The 17,038-nt window shown below is 34.0% G+C and overlaps 3 protein-coding genes across 3 annotated transcripts; 2 read left to right on the top strand and 1 right to left on the bottom strand.

Annotated features, from left to right (window-relative positions):
* Window positions 1-4,613: 4,613 nt before the first annotated feature.
* LOC130720246 (F-box/kelch-repeat protein At3g06240-like) lies at window positions 4,614-6,437 on the top strand. The gene is made up of 2 exons (XM_057570873.1): window positions 4,614-5,147; window positions 5,802-6,437. Exons 1-2 carry the CDS (start codon window positions 4,614-4,616, stop codon window positions 6,435-6,437), a joined length of 1,170 nt encoding a protein of 389 aa, XP_057426856.1.
* A 2,914-nt stretch (window positions 6,438-9,351) lies between these two features.
* LOC130732474 (cell number regulator 6) lies at window positions 9,352-13,208 on the bottom strand. The gene is made up of 5 exons (XM_057584513.1): window positions 13,091-13,208; window positions 12,857-12,974; window positions 11,650-11,764; window positions 10,488-10,753; window positions 9,352-9,599 (listed from the first exon to the last, which is right to left on the bottom strand). The coding sequence occupies exons 2-5, from the start codon at window positions 12,962-12,964 to the stop codon at window positions 9,375-9,377; spliced, it is 714 nt and encodes a 237-aa protein (XP_057440496.1). The 5' UTR covers window positions 12,965-12,974; window positions 13,091-13,208; the 3' UTR covers window positions 9,352-9,374.
* An 895-nt stretch (window positions 13,209-14,103) lies between these two features.
* Window positions 14,104-16,293, top strand: LOC130729480 (uncharacterized). The gene is made up of 4 exons (XM_057581254.1): window positions 14,104-14,462; window positions 15,011-15,152; window positions 15,508-15,601; window positions 15,873-16,293. Exons 1-4 carry the CDS (start codon window positions 14,155-14,157, stop codon window positions 16,130-16,132), a joined length of 804 nt encoding a protein of 267 aa, XP_057437237.1. The 5' UTR covers window positions 14,104-14,154; the 3' UTR covers window positions 16,133-16,293.
* Window positions 16,294-17,038: the final 745 nt, after the last annotated feature.

Here is a 17,038-nt window from a genome sequence, read left to right as displayed (position 1 = left end):
TTTTTACTAGTATTGAACTCGTGTCATGAACGATTACAATACAAACGATACAGTTGATGTTGAATCGTACTAAAGTTAAATTGAATATATGTACTAATTTCTAGAAAAAACACATTTGTAAACAACATTGGTTGTTATTAAGTGTGTATTTTCTTCATCACCAATTGTAAGAATTTCCACTTGTTGACTCTTGTGTGTTTGTTAAATGGAACCGTTAAGGTTGAATCGTACTTTGCAAACGTAGTCTTCTAGAAATTGAGTTTGTAATTATGTTTTGTAGCTTTATATGGGCGGGTATTTGCACCTACGTCAATATGATGAAATTGATAAACTTGCTTGCGGATCTTTGTAAAAACCTTTCACAATGGAATTGTCAATGGAAGCTTGAATTTTATCACTCTAAAAATACACAAAAAATTTATACGGAGATGGAGAAGACCGTAAACACAATTTTGATTAGAAAAAAAGTAGAAAAAATAAAAAGAAAGTGTCAAAATAACATTTGCATCAAGTAGAACCATCTCCATAATATATGACACATTAGGATCCTTAAAACTTGGAAAAGATGAAAGTCGAATGATTCTAGCTATGACTTTGACATACATCCCAGACCTCATGTTTTTGATATTTTGATTATTTTCATACAAAGAAGTCATAAGATTAGTGTTTTTTTGAAAAACAAAGATTCAAATAACGAAAAAAAAATGTGAGAGGAATTTGTTAAACGTGAATGACAAAAAAATATGTCTAATATATTTTTCAATACATTTTCTCATTTATTTATTGATGATCTACTGTCAAACAAGTTGTCGATGATATCTTATACCAAAACCATTATTGGTTTAGTGTCTTTTGATTTCAAAAATAATCAACTAAACCAAATAAAATTTCATATGCTAAACATTTAATGAAATTTAACCTTATTTTTTTATATTTAATATCAATGCAATTAAGCCATTGCCCATTATTGTCTTTTAAAAAAAATTGTTTTATTTGATTGTAAAACTAATCAATTGAACCAAATAAAATTACATACATTTAGGATTGGCAATGGCCCCGTGAGTGCGGGTTTGGCCATTCCCACACCCAAACCCAAACTTAACACCCAAACCCAAACTCAAATTCAATATGGGTGCAAAAGTTAAACTCAAACCCAAACCCCTGGGTTTCGGGTTACCCGAACCCAAACCTAAAACTCAATGTGAGCACCGAATCGACAAAAAATCAAAAATATCAATCCGGAAACAACATGTACATAAGAGAGCAACATGAAAGTAAGCTGATTAAACCTCATTATCATTCCAATAAAAAGGAAAAAATATAGTTCATGAACATAAGCCTACTTAGTAACTTTAAAAAAAACTCCACTTAGTAGCTTTAATAGTATATATATATATATAAGGGTTGGTAATTACATGCATAAGACTTCGGGTTTGGGTTTGGGTGCGGGTTTAATAAATTTGGGTGAAACCCAAACCCGAACCCAAACCCAAAGAAATCGGGTTTCACCCATAGTTTCGAGTCGGTTCGGGTTGGGCCCCGCGGGTTTGGGTTTTCCTGTCATCTCTACATACATTCAACATTCATAGATATTTAACCATTGACATTAATTTTTGATTTTTAATACTAAAGTCATTTATTTCCTTTTGATTATTAGAATCAATAAAATTTCACATGCTAAACAATTATAGAAGTTTAACCATTATCATATTTTTTTCTCACTACTAATTTTCTCTCTTCTTTATTCTCTCTTATTTACCAAACATTACCTTATGCTATAAACTATTTTCGAAACCAAGAAATAGTAACGCCTATAAGTGGCACTTTCTCATGCTCTGCCTTCTTTGTCTTTTTTCTGCTCTTGTACTATTACATATATATTAACCCACCATCATATGAACATAACTCCGAAGGCAAGAGAGATAAAGTCGTCGTAATCAAAGAGGCTATCATGTTCTTATCATATCTTACCTTTATCGAACTATATCTTATCTTACTCTTATCAGATCCTGACTTCCAAACAAGATTGCTAAGAAAAAAAACCCCTTTTATATATTTAACTCAGAACTTAAATCAAACACCTTATGGGGAAACTCAACTTGAAGTCCAAAACAGATTTTACTTAATTTGACAGGCTTGGCCCCTACACAGTAAATTGGGCATAAGTCCAGCCACACACATCCATAAAACATGGGACTAATGGCAGAAGTTCCATAACATCCTGGGAAATATTTTATATACACATAATTATTATGAAATTACAACATTTTAATGTCTAATCGAATTGATCTTTGTTAGAAAATGAAATTCCTAGAACTGCGGACCTTTGCTCACTAAATTGAGCATAATTAGAGATATACATATCCAAATGAGGTGAAACTAATGGGAAATTTTTGATAATATAAAAGATTACAATTTATAGGCTTAATAATAATTTCGGTCCCCAACGAATGCGATCTCTGCAAACAGGGTCTCTAAACTAAAAACTAGCATACAGCATCCCGACGTTACCTTTTGTCAACACTTTTGGTCCTTCCTCACTTTTCCATCCAAAGAGTGTTTGCTGACATGGATTTCTTAAAATGATTTGGCCACCAATTAGGAGAGAGTGTGGTAATTAGAAGAGAGGGTGATAATTAAGAGATAGTCATCTTCTTAATTTTACAAAAACAATTAAAAATAGCTAAAAATAAATTCCCTAGATTTCACCATCTATTCTTGGTGATTTTGAATTGAGTTTCTCATGTTTTTGGTTTCTCTAAAACTTTCGATGAGAATGGCCACCATAACCTACATGGATACTTCCACGACTATCATCTCTTGCCGCTGCAAAATCTCTCACGAAAGCCGCTTCAGTAGCACCTCCAGAATCAGTACCAGAGATGACGTCAACAACAATAACCATGACCAAGAAGCTGTGATCTAAGGAATTGTTGATTGCATCTCTAATCTTACAATGAGTTCTTGGTTGCGGATTTCCATTATGTGAGCTCCGCTGATTGGAACTGCTTGCTCGTCTACCAGCGATCGCTCTAGTTCAAGGGATAGAGCCGCTACCTCCTCTCACTCAACACACAAATGGATCTGTTTCTGGTAATCTTGTCTTTCTTGTCTCGATTCAATTAGGTGGCAAAGCTCGTGTTGAAATGCAATTGTGGATCTGTGTGCATCCGCAACAACGTGCTTTCTTTGATCTCCAATCGGTGCCCTCACCTCATGCGCCTCAAGCTCTGCGTGTGTCGTTTCAAACCCTAGATCAAAGTTAATTATAAAGTCTTCCTCTTTAATAGTTCAACATTCACAATCACGGCCAACAGATTTGGAGTCTTCCAATCTTCATCTAGATCAATAGATAACTTTCTCTCCTAATGATCACACTCTCTCCTAATTACCACTATCTCCTAATTGGTGCTCGACTCATTTTAAAAAATCCACGTATTGTTTTGGATTGCAACGTGAGGAGGGACCAAAAGTGTTGGCGGAAGGTAACTTCGGGGAGACAATATGCTATTTTTAAAGTTTACGGACCCCGTTTGCACATATCGCATTCGTGGGGTTCAAAAGCGCTATTAAACCCAATATACACAAGTCCACTTTGTTATGACTCAATGATTAAACAACTTGAAGAAGCGTTTAAGAGTTCATAAATCTCTACCGAGTATTCTTCCAAAAAACTCTTATGTTCATATAAACCCAAACTAAGAGTTCAAACATACACACACAAGGAGGTTTTGCGGGTTCCATCGTCACCTTGATGTTCTTCATAAATAGGTTACCAAGTTCCCTAGCTCTCAATGTCTTGGTTCCTCCATGGAAGGATTTATGAAACTCTCCTTCATTTTCTCCTCCTCTTCCTTCTTCTTTTACTTCGTATTCTTCTTCTTCTTCGTCTTCCTTGGGAGACATCAACCCCATCTCCGATCAAAAGCTTTGTGCGCCATCGCTACCTCATCATTCTTCTAGAAGCCAGTCTTAGTTATGGAACATTGCTAGGGTGTTGGGGGATTTAGGATTTTGAGCAAGGGTGTCATGGTGAAGCGTAGGAGGGGCGATGAAGGAAGAGTAATGGAGGTTTCTAGGAAGTGGGAAAGGGGATCTAGGTAGGGTTGGGATCTGGAAGAAGATGTTTAGTTTTTTTTTTCAAAATAATCTTTTAATTTTTCAGATTATATTAAAAATGGCACATAAGATTTTTTAAGTGACTTCACGCGGATCAGTAACGACATGAACCTAAATCACACTATTATTTTGCATGTAAGGGTGCATTCTCAATAATTTTTTTTGTAGGGGCCTTAACCACAGTGCCCCTATTTTAGAGGGACCTCCAACATATTTAAGCCTCAACATTTTATCAAATACAGATTTTGGTTTTAAAAAAAAAACTACGCATTGCATTTATAAAATATACTAATTGTGTATAATAATTAGATGAATATCTTAATGAATAAGGAAAGCAAAATTTGGACTATGAATATCTTAATGAATAAGGAAAGCAAAATTTGGACTATAAAATCACAATGGTTGAGCACCTACAGGGGCACGTGGGGAATACAAATTCTTAGGTTATTTTGTGGGTCGCGTTCACGGGCTAGGTCTGTTTTCTTCTCAAAACCATGAACACCCCTCGCGCCGCTCGTATTCTCCCTTCAGAAATTGTGATTGAAATTTTTTCATGGCTTCCCGTGAAAACCCTCATGCAGATCAAGTGTCTTTCCAAGTCATGGAAATCATTCATCAGCAACAACCCAAAGTTTGCGAAATTGCACCTCAAGAGATCACCCAACAACACACACATCCTCCTCGCATTTAAAGATGACATCAATTACGACGATGAGGAAACTTGTTTCATTTCTTGCTCGATGCGTCGTTTGCTTGAGGATCCATCGTCCATGATCGACGAAGACAAGTGCTATCATTTGAAGGGCAAGTATTTGGTTGTTGGCTCTTGCAACGGCTTGGTGTGTTTGGGAAACTCTCATGATGCTGGGCTAATTGAAGAATTTTGGGTTCGATTTTGGAACCCAACCACACGCTTGAGTTCTGAAAAGTCACCAACCTTTCAAATGAACTTGCGAACTCAGGAGTTTGTATCGCGGGGTAAGATGAATTGTGGGTTCGGCTATGATGATTTACATGACACATACAAGGTTAGTTATAATTCGAATTCTAACCCCTTTGAAGATAATTATTTGAAAATGCAAAACAATATATGAGAAATTAATATGAAATTGATTTGTTTTAGATCTAATTAAATACTACCAAGGTTTTAAATTGTTCTTGATTTAGTGGCTACATCGCGATCCTTTATATTCTGAAAAATTGAAGATGAATTCGGCCATATCTATAGCAGTTACAATCAGTATTGGCCATAAATGGTTAATATCATATGTTGTTAAAGACTTCTCATGGTAAAATTTTATTGTTTGGACTGAAAATTAGACATCATTAGAGAACAAATGATCTAGCTAGAAAAACTCCACATTACAAATAACAATTTAAAACTATAATACCACTTTATTTTGAAGAGCATGCAATTAGATTTATTATTCTTTGCATCAAGAAGAATTTACCAACTAAGCTAGTCTTTAATGTGAAAATGATGTATTATTTGGTTCAAGTCAATCCTCACTTCAAATTAGCTTGAAGACTCAATAGGTGATAATATGTAGTGATGAATTTAACGTTTAAATTAGTCAATATAATTTGAATAATGAAATTAATATTTAAAGACTACGTGACTTTCATTGTTAAAAATACATGATGATCCTTTTACGTTAATTTTATTATTCACTCTTTGCTAGGTGGTGGTGGTGTTTTGGGATTGTACACAACAAAAAATGGAGATATGGGTGCATTGCATGGGTGATAGTTGTTGGAGAAACATTTTGAGCAACCCTCCTCTCTTGCAAAATCAAATCTCTGGACATTTTGTGGGTGGTTGTGTTAACTGGTTAGCCATTGACAAGTTGAATGGTCCAAACTATCAATGGGGCAATGTTACGCTCCAAAACTTGAAGATTTTTTCCTTTGACTTGCGTAAGGAGAAATATAAGTTGGTGCCACTGCCACAGGGTATCAACGAAGTGCCTCATGTCGAGCCAGATCTAGGGGTTTTAAGGAATCACATGTGCCTCATTCATGACCATGAAAGAACTCACTTTGTTGTGTGGAAAATGACCCAGTATGCAATTCAAGAGTCTTGGACTCGGTTGGTGAGTATAAGTTATGAGCATCTTAATTGTGATGGTTTTAGATTTCGTCCGCTGCCGATATGCTTGTTTGAAGATGATGACTCCTTGTTGCTCGCCTACACTGAGGAGGTTGTCATGTATAATCTAAGAGATAATAGTTTGGAAAATATTCAACTTCCCAACAACAAATATTGGTTGAATGTCAATGGTTATGTACAAAGTCTAGTTTTGCCTTGTCATTATTAAGCTCTTATGTGGAAATTTGTTCTTATGAATTTATGTTGAATTTTTAAGTGGTTATTACTATTGGAGGCTCTTAAGCTTAAATAAATTGTTGGTGATTCAATTTGTAGTTCTTAATTAATAATTTTTCTTCCACACTCCATGGAGGTGGAAAGGAAGTATAAAAGAATAGTAGAAGTGAGAACTACAATGTGTCAAAGATTATATTATTTATTTATTTATGTAAAACTATGTAAGTGGTGATTATCGTAGGAGGTTCCTTACCTTGACTAATTTTTTTGGTGATTTATAATCAATAATGTTTCTTCCACAATCTATTGAGGTGGAAAATAAGTATAAAAGAAAAATAGAAGTAAGAGATATGATGTGTAAAAGATTATACTAAAATTTGTTCTTTCGAATTTTGTTGAATTATGCAGGCTGTGATTACTATGGTTCTTTTAGCTCTGATTGCATCTCTCTTAGACAATCAACATGTAAAAGATTCAACTATCAGCATAAATGTGTAATAGAATTCTTTCACATAAACCACAGAATCATATATAAAAATAATGAAATTAGAATGTATTGACTAATTTAGAAGTGGGCTTATGGATAAATCACAACTCCAAACTATTCACAATCCATATTAAGAAAAAAATAAGTTTTTGAAAAAATATGTCCATTTATGATAAATCTATATAGTTTTTTCTTAGAAAGAAAAAACATATATAAATCAAGGAAAAAGTCTTGATAACAACCTTAGGGACCTTACACAAGTATAGAATTGGACTTCCCACAACGGGGTCATCCTATTACAACATTTCTTTGCTAGAAAGACAACTTTAGAATTGGACTCCCAGATATGTGTATGACATCTAACAAATCCACACTTCTAACATGAGAAAATCAATTAGATTCAGATCATTTAGTAACTTCCAAGGTCTATTTGACTTAAAAAAAATCCAACCTATCACAAGAGACGAGTTGCTTTTAGTCACAAAGTGCTTGAAGTTAAACTTAATTGGTTAATAAGTCTCCATCGTATTCCTTGAATAAATTTTTGATGATAACAAAAGGAAAAGTTCTTCTAATGTTCTACTATGTTGCAAGTATAAAAAGATACAGGAATAAATGTAAAGCAATATAAAGTGATCTTCCTAGAACTTGAAGTGCTCTCCTTGCTGAGAGCGATGGCAGTGGTATGTTGGTGTTTGGCTTGAGAGAGCGGTGGCGGTGGCCTTGAGCATGAGGAAGTACCTGCAAAAGACACTTCGACGCTCAAGTCAGTGAGAGATCAAAGTAAGACTCCATGAGTCTAAGAAGAAATTAGAAATGCTACGAATGAATAACACGTTATGTTAATGAACGATAGAACTCATATCTATAGTCGAGGCGTGTACGTCGGTGTTCCTGCAAGTGTATTGGAAACTCTTTAAGTGAGGCTTCTGATTGCATGATTGGCTTGACACTGCTGTGCTTGGGTGTTTTTCTCGATCTTTTTCCTGGCCGGTCGGACATGTTGCTAGTCGTGCCGAGTTGGCCCGTTCTTAGACCAAGTCATTTTGGTCAATTGCACGATATGTTGAGCATTACCTGTGGAGCTGATCGTAGTGCCACTAGGTCATAAGGGGAACAGATTTTCATCCCCTTCGCGAACTCAGGTTTCAAGTAGAAAAATGGATGAAGATGGGCGAGAGTATAGAAGCTCGAGAGTTATGAGTCTGGGAGAAATTTCATCTAGAGACCAAACGACAGTTTTTCAGTCTTTAACTTATTACAACCGTCTGATACATCTAACGGTCAATGTTGCTGCTGGAGAGGCTTCAGCATGAGAGGATCCAGATCTAGTTTTCAATGACACAATTCAAACTCCCCTTTCTTGTGCTATTTCATTACATCTCAGAATAGTCATCAAACCCCACTGATCAAACCTCTAGTCTTGACAGTAACAAACGTCGTCAAAGCCGCTGAAAAAAATGAATGCATGACTTGTCATTTGAGTTAGTCACATAAACGGAATACGTCCTTATCGGCGTCCCAATTCCTTGTCTAAACGGGTCCAGCCTTTGCCGAGTGTCTGCATCAAGTTGTCTTACGTTAAATACACTTCCTTTCCAACACAGTTCTGTATTCAGCAACAATCGATATAATAATTCTTAAGGAAACATGTGATCATTTAGGGAATATAATTTCAGCGACATTGCACATCATAATCATGCTCTCATAGTGCAATTCAAAACATATGTGTGTGCGTGTGTGTGTGTTCATTTATACAAAGCTAGAACATGCCTTTTCCTTGGACGCTTTTCTTCCCTCGTTCAAGTTCGAACACTGACCCGTTCTCATTCCTCGTACATTCACATACATATGTTTTAACTTAGTCGTTTTCTCACTAACCTTTATTCTACTAAGGCTCTAAGGCTTGAAACTTCAAGTTCTCATATTTTAGTAAAATAATTAGCAAAAAACCCAAAAACAATTCCATCAATACCTCCCTATATACCCCTCGGGCACACACACCCAAAACCTTTTATCACACATAGATTCAGCCATCACTATTAAGGTGAGAGGATGAATTTTTTTCTTAAATCATTTTATCAACAACAAAATTTTCCAACCCACTTAGGCTCACTTTTAAACAAGTTTTAACTTGAAAATCTTCTTTTAATTTATTTTCTTCACGTAGGTTTGGCCAAGCCAGTACAATATCAAGGCAAATTGTTTCTTCAAAAACCAATTACGACATAAGTCTTAAACAAGAAAATTTGTGTCAAGTATAAGCAGATTGAATGAATAATTTTACATATTTTTTCAAATAAATTATGGTACCCTATTTATTTAAATATATAGTAATTGATGACCATTATTTAATATTATTGTTAATAAACATGAACAATTAACAATTATACAAAAAAAATTAACAGTAGTTTGCTCTTGGATTCTAATATACGAAAATTCTTATATAGGTTGTATCTTCAAATTGTTATGTTCATCACTTGGTGGAGATTTTGTAGAAGGTGCGGGTTCCTTATTTGTATTCATCTCTTGAACGGGTGGGGGACTGATAATGGTTCCTTCAGTGCTAGAATTTTCAGATAGATGGTTCTTCATTTCTCGATGCTCTTGACATATGGCACACCAATGCAAGCAACAATGCACCATGCAAGGATCACATGGTGAATCCTGAAAAAGAAATGCAATGAATTTTTAAAAATAACATGCTAATCCAACCAACAAGTCCTATAAAACTGCACCTAATATTATAACTCATAGGCGTGGGACTGTTTAGATTGAATTACAAAGTATGAAACTTGAGATTCACATTAGAATTATGTGATTCTCATGTCGGATTTAAAAAGTCTTGGATTTCTTGATTTATTTGGGAAAGTCTTTCAGCAGTTGCTGCTGGATCCATCTCCCTTTGCTTTGTCAAAGTTCGAAGGGTTTGCCCTTTAAACCACCAAAAGGTCCTATTCTGACAACACTGAAAAAGTATGTCTTTTGCTTGTCCAACTAAAATTATTAACTCTTATAGTATGATATTCCCAAATCTTACTATCAATTAGTATTCGAGCGAATGAGACTGACTATGATGCATGATGTGATGTTATGATTTAATTGCAAGGGGGAGACAACATTCGAAGTATAAGGTGTCTTCTAATTATGTTGAGATTCTTCTCAAATATCTATAAAAATCTCAAGGTATTCCCCCAATAAAATCATCCCTTAGAGACAATCATTATAGTTTTAAAAATGATATCAGGCCATAGATTTATAAAAAAGAACTTGATCCAAAGATATCTCCACTCATCCCATCGGAGAAAATATTATTGTGTCAAAGTTGAATACACAACATCAAAGCTACTTACGAATACTTCCAAAGTAAATATAGTAATGTTAATGAAAGGTTAACTATCTCAATTACTTAGAACTCTTTAAGAATTGTAAAAATAAAATAATTATATTATATATGCACTCATTCCAAGAAGCAGCACTCTTGAAAACAAATCAATCATTTCTCTTATAATAAATGAAATGAAATCAAACTATTACTATGAGAAACAAAATCACCTTAAGATGGTATTTCTTCTGCAAAGCTTGTCGAAACAGACCAGTATAGATACCACACATCCACCAAGTGAAAAAGAGACCTTCAACAATGAGAAATGATGTCTCTGGATCAATTCCATTGAAAAGTGCTGTTACTGCAGCAAGTGCCATTCCACCTTCCACACACATAGCATGACAAACACATGCATTTGTCCAAGGAATATCATCTCTCATTGCTTCAAGGTTACGGCCAAACAAAACACATGGACAAAAGAGTCCAGTCCAACCTAAACATAAACATCATTATTGTAGAGGTATATATGAGTGTAAAAGAAACTAATCTGAGAACTTGAAACATAAGAGTTTCAGCAAGATAAAATAGCAAATTTGAGCCTCAAGTCATGACAATTAATTTCTACTACATTAATTATGCTTTCTTGATTCCATTAAGGTCACCCTCCCCATATATCCAATATAAATAAGAGAACAATGATAATAGTCTTCAAGCCAATGTAACGTTTGACTTTACTTAAAATGAGAAAGAAGCTAAATTAGTATACATGAGGCTCAAAGGATACATTAATCATAATATGAGTTGATTTACATTTACAAGTGTCTAAGTCACTCATTTTTAGTGTCTCGATAAACTTGCTTGGGCTTCCTCATATAATACTAATAACATGTACTACCAACCTCTCTTATTTGTACTTGTTTGTATAAATGTGTTATTAAAATACAAATGTTAAGACCAAGTTACTAATATTTGAAAATTAAAGCATCAGAACAAAAATAAAGCCATTTGGAGCAATTCTTACATTACAATAATGACTATAGGCACAAACTATCAAAAACTTGTGATACACCAAAATAATAATAAAAACAAAGTTCATAGTGAAATTGCCTCTACTATCTTCAGATTTTGATTAATTTTATATAAAATCATTGTTCTTATAATACGAAAAATAGATGCCACGTTGTTTTCATTTTGTTAAGACATTCTATAACATATTGTACTCTATTTAATAGATCTTAAATAAAATATTATTTATGCTATGCATCCAAGCATGTCCATGTTTTTCCTTCATTTCTTCAAAAAACTTTGCACAATTAATACTTCATATGAATCTGAATTTCCATAAACACGCATTTGGATTTGATCATGAAAAGGTAAAAGGAATCTTACAACTATCTGTATCTTCTGCACAACCACATATTCCAGTTGCCCAATCTTCATCAGCAGGTGGTTGGTACGTTTCAGGTAAAACTTGACCACACTCATTACATCTACGACAATTTAACTATAAAAATATAATGTATATTAAATTACAAATAATATAGATTATAATATCTTCTAGTAAATATATCACACATAAACAATCAAGCTGTCCATAACAGCTAACTTGATAACTATATCATGAATAAGTTAAATTGATTAAATTTCTAAAATGACAAGTTCATAATTTCGTTTATGTAGACTATTATCCTAGATAATTATTTCTATGAACCCTTGAGGTGCTTTGTTGAAGTTTAATTTTGATGGGGCGCCAAAAGAGAATCTGGGTGTAAGTGGTATTGATGGTGTTTCGAGGAATTGTGCTGGACATGTTCTTGGATATTTTGCAAAAGGGGTGGGCTTTCTTTGGGCATATGAGGCGAAAATGCAAGCTATCTTGCATACTTTATTGTTTTTCCATCAGTTCAACTTTCAGAATGTAATCATAAATTGGACTCTGAACATTGCTAATCGTCATTGGAAACTTATGCAAGAGTTTTAACCACATTGATTATTTGATGCCTCTAGTAAATTGTGTGGGGGTAGTTCATGTTTCGATTTGAGGTAATGAATTTGCAGACTATCTAGCAAATCAAGGGTGTGGATGTCATCTGGGTAGTGTGTGAATATTTGTAATTTCTTTATGAGAGGGTTCTCCCATACTTTCTTTATTTTCAATAAATTCTACTCTAGCAAAAAAACTAAATGAACCCTTGAGAATGTTGTTCTATTTCTATTATAAACTCTAACTATAAATTGAAAATTTCCCACTTTAGCTTCATTGTTTTCAAATTTGACAGAACAAGTACATGCATTTTGAAACTATCTTAGTTTTTTTCCTCCTTCTACCTTTTACGTAAATAAGTAATTAGATCGAACAACAAAAGACAGAAAATTTGAAATGTATCAAACTTTTGTAAATGAATGAAAGAGGATGTAGATATACAAAATCATATAAAAAATCAAAATCTCATGTGGAAAATCTATTTTTAATAGTCTACAGAAACAAATTTAAGTTTCTCTACAAAATGCATAAATTTCAAGAGCAAGAAACATAAAATAAAAACCACTTAGAAAAAACATAAAATAAAATAAATTAAAGTGGTAAAATTATTACTTGTGTAACTTCAATTGGTTGGTTCAGCTCTCCAGGAGTAATATCCTCCAATGGCGCTTGTTCTCTATCTCTCGTCAATTTTACATACCTTGAGTTTCTGTCTGCCATGTTGTTGCCCCTTGATAATAAAACACAAATATATGTTATTACAAAGAGAGAACGTGAATGCTAGAATAAATAAAGAACAAGATAAGATAAGAATATATGATTTGATGAAGATGCAATTTGAGAAACCTGAAACGATACGAGGAGATTATCCAAATTTGAATGTGTTCAGATTTTGGAGACAAAGTACGATTTGATGATTTGATCGAATGTTGTAAAAGAAACCAAATCTCTCTCTTGCATGGGTTTCACTTCTCTCTCTATCTCTGTTTGTCATACACATGTCTCAACTAAAAGTATTCATGCTTTTATATGGGATTTTTCTTTTTCTTTTCTCACACATATTTCATCATTTTTTTAAGATAGATCAAACCACAAGAACTTGTCTCGCCAATTTCTTAAGAAGAAATTATGCTCAAATCTCAATCTTAGACTATTTCCCAATTTTAAATTGTGACATATCAAATTTTAAATATTATGAGAAAATATTGAATACTGTATTGACACAACACATGAATTAAATTATAGACATATTTTAGAAAACAAAGAAATTTATTATTTATCAAGAAAAAGATACAACCCCTTCAAAGAGAAGACGAGATACAACCACAACCACGAAAAACCAACCAACTGCCACAAACACTCAAAGACACCAACAAGACCCTAAAACCAAAACTACCCAAACCCAACAACAAGAACCCACAAAGCCACACAACCAACACACCGCTCCAAACTACTAGGAACCCATAGGTCCACTATCTTTGACATAATCCGCCAAATCATGAAAGTTTTGTGCTACTGTTATAATAAGAGTTTTCAAATATTTTTATTGTTTTGTAGTTTCTGAATTCTAGTTTTAAGAACTATGTTCTTACCAGTTATACATAGCTTAAGAAATCTAAAATCTTTTTTTTTTGGTCAATAGAAATCTAAAATCTTGAACATAGCCTTCATTCCAAAAAGTACAAATTTTGGGATAAGAAAAACAAATTTAGGTTTAGAAAAAAAACTTGATAAGAGCAGTGCCCAACCAGATGAGATAAGACCCACTGGACTGAGTCCATAGTGTTTGTGGACCTATAATTTTGTTCCAGCCCACTCAATCATCCCCACTTCACCATCCACAATTGTTGATAAGCCAAAATAAATCATAGCAGAGTGTGAAACCACTTCACTCTTCAACAATATCATCAATGGGAGGGGGAGCCCTGCATGTTGATCATCTTGTGCCTCAGTTCAGGAGTACCTTCAATAATTTGTCTTCTTCTTCTCCTCCTCCTTCCAACCTCAAGCCTTCAACTTCAAGTTCAACTGATGACAGCATGCTCTTTTCACCACACAACTCCTTATCATGTTGCAGTTGTCACAGTCAATTTTGCAGGAAAATGGAGCTGGTGGATGGAAAAGAAGCAAAAACATCAAGTGGTTGTCTCCCTGATTCTGTGTTTGGAGTGGTTCCATCTCAATGGGAAGTTGAGGATGCTGTATCAGCTCTTCAAGAGTGAGTTCCAAGCTGTGAATGACTTATTCTCTGTATTTTCTTCTGGCACTTCTAGTTCTAGAGTCTCTTTGTTAATTGTAAGTTGTAACCCTTTTGAGATAATGGTTTTGTGCAGCGTTTTGATTGGATGAAGTTGTTGGTCTTAATAAGCAATTGAATAAAATTGAAGAGATGTCATTTGGGATGTTTGAATGCAAGAAAAATTGTGTTTACTGTTATGGTAGTGAATAGTTTGACTTCAATTTTTTTTATTAGTAGTTGTAGTAGTAGTGTTAACAATCACCATCATCATCATCCTTTTTTGTTGGGATAGTTTCAATTCATCTTGTATTACTTTGGTCAACCAGTGTTCTATCTTGAGCTCAAACGCTGTAACATTTCTTTAGACAAACATAATACAGTCTTAGGCTCTTAGCACCTTTGCTGTAAAAGTCACTTCATTTTGACATGGTGAAATTTTGGTTTAAATTTTAGCAATTTTTGCTTGTTGAGAATTTTATGCAAGCAATAAGAACTTGAGCATTCCTTTTCAAATTGTTGTCTGCCAGATTTATACAAGCAGTAGCAGTATCATCCTCAAGCACACATGAGCAGTTCTCAGGCTCTTATGACCCGAGGATAGTGCACTCCCAAGGATATAGAAGACTTCATGATGCTCTTCAGTTGCTGCAAGCTGATCCTGCTATTAAGGTTCTCTCCTGAAAACATTGAAAAGTATTTTCTACTTCTCGAAAAACCAACATAATACCTGATTTTGGGTTGCTAAAAAGGAGTTTATGAAATTTATTGTTTTTTAAGTATTTAAGAAATCCCACTTTGTTTTGATATTTCTTTTATAAGTTGGAAGCAAATAAACTTATAAGTTTTTGAACCTCAGTTACTATATTATGAATACCATTAAAAGTATTATTTGGGGATTCATGCTATTGAATTTGTTAACCCCGATTTGAATGGGTCACTGTCACTCTCTAGGTGGTTGTTATTGCTCTTATTGTTCAATTTTTTCTGTAGTTTGAATGTATTTTGGATTATAACTTGCTTGTAGAGATTAGTGATTTCACTATCATCTGATAACGCTGTTTGGGATGCTGTCATGAGCCATGTGCTGCATCAAAAGCTCCCGGAGTTACCTGATTCAGGTCTGTATTTTGTGAATGCAAGTAAATAATTGGCAATAGCTGCAACTGCATTACTGATTGTTGTTATTTAAGTCTGTGTTTTGAAGCCGTTATGTTGTGGCGTTATGAAAGAATGAAAACTATTATAACAACCACTAAACCTCTTCCGAATAGGAGGAAAAAGGAATAAAACCTACTAAATAAAATGGTTTTCCTTTCATGAAATGTTAAAATGGTGGATAGTAACCAATAAATTCTACTGACTCGTCTCATTTGGTATTGTTTCATCCAGGTAAATATAGAAGGCCTCAGATTTCGGAACAAAATGAGTTCGGCTTGTATATCTTAAATTGGATACGTGATATCATAAAGGGAAAGATTTTGGAGCTGATAGAAAGTTTCATGTCACTTTTGAGTGACTTATTTCAATCCCCTAAGGTAGAGAATGCTACAGAAAATGCAACAGAGTTGGATGAAAAAGTTAGGTCATCTTTGCTTTTATCCATAGTAATCCTTCTGATTGTAATTATGGCCAGATTCCAAAGACTTTAGTCTATGGAGTATGGATATGGCAAGAGTAGTTCATTGAGTCTAGATTATAATAATCTTGACAATTCATTCATATTCAAACTCACAAACTGTGACTCATACTTGTAAATTGTTTGTATTAAAAATGAAAAGTAAGAAAGTTACATTTACTCTTTCAGTCAGAATTAACCTGCTCGAGATATTTTATCAGCTTTTCAGTACTCTATGATTTAGCAAATACATAAATTTCAGAAATTTGATTCAAAAATCAGCCAGAAAAAGTATTCAAGGAGGCAGATTCCTTACCCATTTGTTTTCAATCTTACACAATTTATGTTTGAGACTTTATAAATTGAAAATCAAACGGATTACATCTCTATTGGCGAATGTCTTTGTTTAGCAACAACAAGGATTAAAAGCAATCTGAGAAGTGATAAACATCATGAGCAGATTAGAATAGTTATTGAAGTGTCAGTAGATCATGGAGAAGATGACTAACAGAAATCAGTTAAAGTGGTATGGACATGTACAAAGAAGACCTATTGATGCATAAGTGAGAAGGGTTGATAACATGGTTTTTAGTCCTGTGTAGAGATGTAGAGGGAGACAAAAAAGAACATGAGAACATATTGTTAAAGATGATCTCATTATCAACAAAATTTCTCATAATTTAGATTTTGATCAAACTCAATAGTGTAGTGGGAAAAGGCTTTTTTGTTGTTGTTGAAGACTAGCATATTAAAATCCCACCAACTTCACAAATGTGGACTAACCTTTTAACTAGTCTCACATGAATGCAACACTACCATGGTCAGGTCAGCCCGCACTACTCATTTGAGCTGGCATATAACAAGGTTCGAATATCAATTGATAAAGAGAATTTGCAGGGTGAAGGGTCAGGGAAAAAAATTGATAAATAGAATTTATACT

This window comes from Lotus japonicus, chromosome 1 (genome assembly GCF_012489685.1).
Source record: "Lotus japonicus ecotype B-129 chromosome 1, LjGifu_v1.2".
NCBI lineage: Eukaryota > Viridiplantae > Streptophyta > Magnoliopsida > Fabales > Fabaceae > Lotus > Lotus japonicus.
The sequence above is the reverse complement of the archived record's forward strand: the minus strand, read 5'-3'. Positions and strand labels throughout refer to the sequence as shown.

Coding starts and splice junctions, on each gene's coding strand:
- LOC130720246 (XM_057570873.1), top strand. CDS start 4,614: ATGAACACCCCTCGCGCCGCTCGTATTCTCCCTTCAGAAATTGTGATT. Junction 5,148..5,801: donor ATTTACATGACACATACAAG/GTTAGTTATAAT, acceptor ACTCTTTGCTAG/GTGGTGGTGGTGTTTTGGGA.
- LOC130732474 (XM_057584513.1), bottom strand. CDS start 12,964: ATGGCAGACAGAAACTCAAGGTATGTAAAATTGACGAGAGATAGAGAA. Junction 11,765..12,856: donor AACCAATTGAAGTTACACAA/GTAATAATTTTA, acceptor ATATTTTTATAG/TTAAATTGTCGTAGATGTAA. Junction 9,600..10,487: donor AGAAGAAATACCATCTTAAG/GTGATTTTGTTT, acceptor TTTCTTTTTCAG/GATTCACCATGTGATCCTTG.
- LOC130729480 (XM_057581254.1), top strand. CDS start 14,155: ATGGGAGGGGGAGCCCTGCATGTTGATCATCTTGTGCCTCAGTTCAGG. Junction 14,463..15,010: donor GCTGTATCAGCTCTTCAAGA/GTGAGTTCCAAG, acceptor GTTGTCTGCCAG/ATTTATACAAGCAGTAGCAG. Junction 15,602..15,872: donor CCCGGAGTTACCTGATTCAG/GTCTGTATTTTG, acceptor TGTTTCATCCAG/GTAAATATAGAAGGCCTCAG.